Source organism: Fukomys damarensis, unplaced genomic scaffold (genome assembly GCF_012274545.1).
Source record: "Fukomys damarensis isolate Sample0158 unplaced genomic scaffold, DMR_v1.0_HiC HiC_scaffold_37, whole genome shotgun sequence".
Lineage (NCBI taxonomy): Eukaryota > Metazoa > Chordata > Mammalia > Rodentia > Bathyergidae > Fukomys > Fukomys damarensis.
This window is the reverse complement of record NW_022900949.1, coordinates 1,763,013-1,768,467: the sequence shown is the minus strand read 5'-3', so window position 1 is coordinate 1,768,467 and position 5,455 is coordinate 1,763,013. Positions and strand designations below refer to the sequence as shown.

General features: G+C 67.3%; 1 protein-coding gene across 1 annotated transcript in view; it reads left to right on the top strand.

Annotated features, from left to right (window-relative positions):
- The window catches only part of Iqcn (IQ motif containing N), a 7,881-nt gene that overhangs the window by 1,311 nt on the left and 1,115 nt on the right, over window positions 1-5,455 (top strand). The window contains exons 2-5 of the mRNA XM_010606533.2: window positions 7-728; window positions 1,732-1,879; window positions 2,148-2,321; window positions 2,477-5,450. Of these exons, the coding sequence (XP_010604835.1) occupies window positions 7-728; window positions 1,732-1,879; window positions 2,148-2,321; window positions 2,477-5,450 (4,018 nt within the window). The remainder of the gene's footprint in view (window positions 1-6; window positions 729-1,731; window positions 1,880-2,147; window positions 2,322-2,476; window positions 5,451-5,455) is intronic.

The window sequence follows — 5,455 nt, the reverse complement described above, 5'->3', positions numbered from 1 at the left end:
TTGGCTCAGGGTCCCGCGTGAAGCCGGACCACAGACAGGGCGACATGGGCCCGGAGCGGCAGGGCATGCTAGTTCCTCTGCTGGCTGCGGCTGCCGCCACACACCCCAGCTGTAATGTGGAACCCTGGGGCAACAGCAAGACCACGCGGGCCCAGCTGCCAACACCCAGCCAGGCGGCACCCGGCCAGGAGGACATGGTGGCCTCACAGATCGCAGCCCTGTGCGCGGAGCTGGTCACCATGCTGGACTCCCAGGAAGACCTACGCGTGCTGCTGACCAAGGCCCTCTCCCAGGGAGAGGTGCGGGCCATCTTGAACCAGGCGCTGTCCAGCGAGATCCTGGGGGCCACCATGGCCAAGGTCCTGCCCCAGAGCATGCTGGGAATGGTCCTGGCGAAGGCGCTGTCCTGGGGCGAGCTGGGCACTACCCTGTCCCGCGCGCTGCCCCGGGCCGAGCTCTGCACAGAGCTGACCAAGGCCGTGCAGGGCAGGTTGGCCGAGGTGCTCAGCAGGGCACTGACTCAGGAGGAGCGGGCGGCTCTGAGCCGGGCGCTGTGCCAGGGTGAGCTGGGTGCCGTCCTCAGCCAGTTCCTGTCCCGGGCGGCCCCCAGGACCGGGGCCGTCCTCCCCAAGGCCTCCTCAAAAGTCACCAGCAGCAAGATGCCGCTGCTACCGGCTCCGGCGTGGGGCCCCGGCCTGGGCTCCCCCGTGTGGCTGCAGTCCCACAAGGTCAGGATGCGTGGTGTGGGAATGTGGGGGGGCTTGGCCGTGGGCGCACCGGGGGACAGGGGCGATGGGGCCGCGCTCGAGGGGCCACCCCGCTGGCCGTACTTCCCTGTGAGTGCTGCCTCCAGCAGCCGGACATCTGTCAGCTCTGGCCCAGACCTCCTGCTCTCCTGCCTGGCCAGGTGGAGCAGGGTCTGCTCGAACCCTCACCTGAGCCCCGAGATCAGAAAGGAAACTGCACACCCAGCCTGCCGGGCCGGTGAGCTGGCGTCTGATGCCAACCCTGTGGTGGGAGGTGGCCCCCTCAGCCCCTGGCAGCCGTTCATCACCTTTGGCATCGGCCCAAGCACCAGCCGGCTGTCGGTGACCCACGGGCCAGCCCCGAGTACCCAGCAGCCACCTGTGGTCAGCAGGGTGGCCCCTCGAACCGGGACATCATCGGGGGAGGGCAGCGCGGCCTCGGACAGGCCTCCGGGGGGCACGGGAGTGGGACAGGGCACCCCCTCCGGACCGTCTTCCCCCACGGGTCAGGGTGCGGCTTGCTGGTGTCAAACTGTGGGCACCAAAAAGGGGATCCCCAGCCTCCCTCGCCCCTCCATGGGCAGGGGCCTGAGGCAGCCATCCAAGGCCACTCAACAGAACCTCAAAAAGGCTCAGCCCCCCAATCCCAGACAAGGCTTCCCAACAATCAGTAAGGTGACCGCTAATGCACAGACGGCTGCTGGGGGCCGGGGAGGTGGCCCCATGTCAGTGTCCACGAGCACTTGGCTGGGGCAAGTCCGTCCCCAGTCACCCACCCGACAGGAAAGGAGTCCGACCCAGGGTCTTGCTTCCGGCCTGGCCTCCTCTCAGGAGCCCCTGGCCGGCCTGCCAGGGTCCCCCCTCGGTGGGCAGGGAGCCCATGTGCCCAGTGTGTTGGCCCAGTGCACCTCCCGGGGCTCTGCACCCATCAGCCCGGGAGACTGGGATTCCCAGAGCTCCCCCAGCCTGTCCACCACGTCCACAGGCAGCGTGGCCACCGTCGAGGTCCTGGACCACACTGGGAAGGGCAGCTGGGATCAGGAGCCCCGCTTGGAGGCCCTGCTGTCTCAGGAACCTGTGGGGCAGCCCCGGGACCCAAGGGACCCAGAAGAAGCCGGAGGAGCCAGCCCCAGGTCCCTGAGCCTGCGTCTCCCCTGCCTGCCTCCCAAGGACCCTGAGCATGCACCTGTCCTGCACCACACCATGGTGTCCAGCCGCCTGGCTCTCAGTGTCCCCTGGGACACAGAGGGAGAGGAGGGACAGAGCCCCGTGGGGGAGACAGAGAGAACAGCTCAGGGGACCCCCCAGAGCAGCCCCAGGACTCTGTCTTTGGGCACCGAAGTTCTCGCTCTGGGCCTGCAGCCATCTGTGGCCCCCAGATTTTCTTGTCTTCTCTCTCAGCCTTCACTGGCCAGCAGGGTAACCCCATGCCCAGGTCAGTCCTCTGGGGCCACTGGAGGGACCCCGACCTTCAGCCTGCCGGCTACGGCCACTGGGCTAACACCAAGCCTGTCCCAGCCGACTGTGTCCACCAGGTCATCCCTCGGCCTGGGTCACCCGTCTGTGGCCAGTGGGGTGGGCCCAGGCTCACACCAGCCGTCTGCAGTCTGTGGGGTGAACCCAAGCCTGTCTCCACCGTCTATAGCCAGCAGGGAGCCCCCAAGCTTGGCCCCATTGCCTATGGCCAGTGAGGGGTCCCCAGGCCCAAGCCAGCCCGCTCTGTCCCACAGGATGGCCTGTGGATGGGGTGGGCCCGCCCCCGCCCCCGCCCCGCCCATTTCTGGCTACCAGGATGTGCCCTTATCTGTCCCAGCCACGTGTGGCCACTCTGGGGTCCCCAAGCCTGCTCCGGCGACCCATGGTCTGGCGGGGAGGTCGCAGCTTTCCTGAGCCACCTTCCGTGTCTGTGGGGGGCTCAGGTCTGCCGGGCTTGGGGATACCCACTATCCCCGCTCAGCCTCACCCATCCTACCCAGGGGTGGGCCGCCGGCCGGGCTGGGGCCCGGACCAGGCTCTGCTAGGGAGCAGCATGGGGCTGAGGGACAATCCTCTCATGGTGCCCAGCACAGTCCCAGACCCCCAGGACCCTGAGCTCGATGGGCTGTGCCCCGAGTTCCATCGGCCCCCCAGTATCTGCGAGGGGTTACCAACTGCAGACACTGTCCCAGGGCCCCATCACTGTCAGGCATGCGTGGCCCTTGAGGAGGACCCCGGTCCAGTGTGGGGACCTGGTGCGTCCCATCAGATGTGGTTCAGGGGCGTGACCGCCAGCGCACCCCAGGGCCATATGGCTCCTGGTGCATTCCAGAGTCTGTTCCCGGTGGGTCCCCGAGGTGGCCTGGCCGGGGACACCTCCTGGCCACACACAGACGCTTCTGTGTGCCAGTGTCCCGGGGCTGATGGTACAGCTGCTGTGGCATCCCAGGTCTTGGAGACAGCTGCTCCTGTGCTGCTCTGGGGATCTTCGGGGACCTCAGGGGTGGGCCAGGGCCTCTCTCCAGCTGCGGTGCCCCAGAGACACAGGATGAACCAGGCGCAGCTGTCACCAGGTGACCTGGATCCCAGTGTGTGTTCGGCCAGCGTCCCTCTCCCAGTGATTCTGTACCACCAGTCCCTTGGCATGGCCACTGGGGTCCCATCCAGCTACCAATATTCAGGTGTTGTCACTCAGACCCCTGGGATGGGCGTGGCCAGCAGTGGCCTTGTGCCAGGTTGTGCAGGCAGGGTGACCATGGACACTGTGGTCCCAGACACTAGTGGCCTAGCTTTTAGTCTCCCCCCAGGGTCTGTCATCACAGACATAGGCCAGGGCCTCCCCCCAGGGCCTGTGATTGCCAGTAGGGTGGCCACCAGGCAGGTGGCAGCATCTGGCCCCAGGGGGAAGCCCTGTCTCTCCATAGGACCCCTGGCTAGATTTTCAGCCCCAAGCTTGCCCCCAAGTTCATTAACCTGTTCGCTGGACCCACAGGTACCCCTGGATTCCATGGCAGAGTGTGTGGGCTGCAGCCCATTGCCAAGGTCCCTGCTCATAGGTCTCTCTCCTCGCCCTTTCCGCCGAGCCAGGCCTGGAGAGGATCCTACCGGCGCCTCCCAGGGCTCCGGTGCCGTCAGTTTGGCCCAAATTCATCCTCAGGCCCTGGCTGAGAGCCAGGCATCCCCAGCCCTGTCAAGGGCATCACGGTTTGGGAGGAGGATGTCTGGGGCCCCGGGTGGCCAGGCCAGGTGGAGGCCGGCAGCGGCATGGGAGAGTGCACCCCAGGCACCAGGGTCCTGCAGGAAGCCTGGCCCGGCTGAGCTCCTGCAGGGCCCAGCGTGGCTGCACCCTGGTCCCCTGGACACAGATGTGCACTGTGACCCCCGGCCCCTCTTTGTAGAGGGGCCACTTCCCAAAGACTCAATGCCACCATTGAGGGAGGCGGCTCCCAGCCATGCCATCCGTGGGGCCTCTGTCCCTGCCTGGGCCCTGAGTTCATCCAGGCACCCCATGGCCAGTGACACCACCGCAGTTCTCCAGCCAAAATCAGCGAGCAGCTGGGGGCCCCCCGGGCTCCCCCTTGAAGCTGCCAGCTGGAGCCCTGGTGTGCAGGCGGGGTCTGTACTAGATGGGGCCACATGCCGGCCCCTGGCTCCTGCGGCCTCCGAGGGCCGCTCGTTTCTACACAAATCTCTGGCTCTGCTCGGAGTCGGGGGCTGTTCCCAGGGGACAGTGGCATCCAGGGCAGCCTCACAAGTGCCCCAGCTGGCCCCAGACAGCCTGCACCCAGAGTCTGTGGCCAGGGTGGGGAGCCCCAGCCTTCCCTGGAGGTTGGGAGCCGCTGGCGTGATGGCCCATGTCCCAGCCCGTCAGTCCTGGGCCAAACCAGCCACAGCTGCTCTCCCCCAGGGGGAAGCCGCCCCCAGGGCACCCCAGAAACCCACACCCCACGACTGGCCCCCGAGCAGCCCTGCTCAGTCTCCTGACGCGAGAAGACTCTGCAAGTCCCACCAGGACAGCCTGGTCCCAGCGCTGCTGGAAGGGCCTGCAGCTGAGCTTGGTCCCCGCAGTCCCAGACTCGACTCGGGCCTGACGCCCGAGAGTGTGGCACAGGGCAGAAGTGGCCCTAGACCATCCCGGGGCCAAGAGTCTGCACCCCAGTGGCCCCTCTTTGACCAGTCCCTCCCGTGTTTCACGGGCCCTAGAGCTCATCACCGCAAGCTGTCCCTGACCCCGGGGTCCCTCCAGGCCCAGCTCCCCCATTATTTCTCGGGTCCCACCGTGAGCCACTGCAAGCCGTCCCTGACCCCTGGTGTCCCCCAGGGCCCCGTGGACACCGGCACATGTGACCAGCCGTGCAACTCTCCTGTGCCCAGCGTGGCAGTCCGGCCCCTGGACCGCTTTGTGGGCCCCCACAACATGTGGCAGCCACCCCGGGGCTCGGGACTGTGGGGCCGCACAGGCCAGGCTGGGACACCGGATTGGACCGTGTCGCTGCAGCACATGGAGAGGGTCGTCATCCGTGCCGCCACCGTCATCCAGGCCTGCGCCCGCGGCTGTCTGGTGCGCCGTACCATCAAGGTGTGGCACCAGAGGGCCACCGTCATCCAGGCCACCTGGCGTGGCCACCACGTGCGACGCAACCTGGCACGACTCTATAGAGCCACCGTGGTCATCCAGGCTGCGTGGCGAGGCCACCGCGTGCGCCAGGCCCGCGCTCGGCACATGCAGCTCC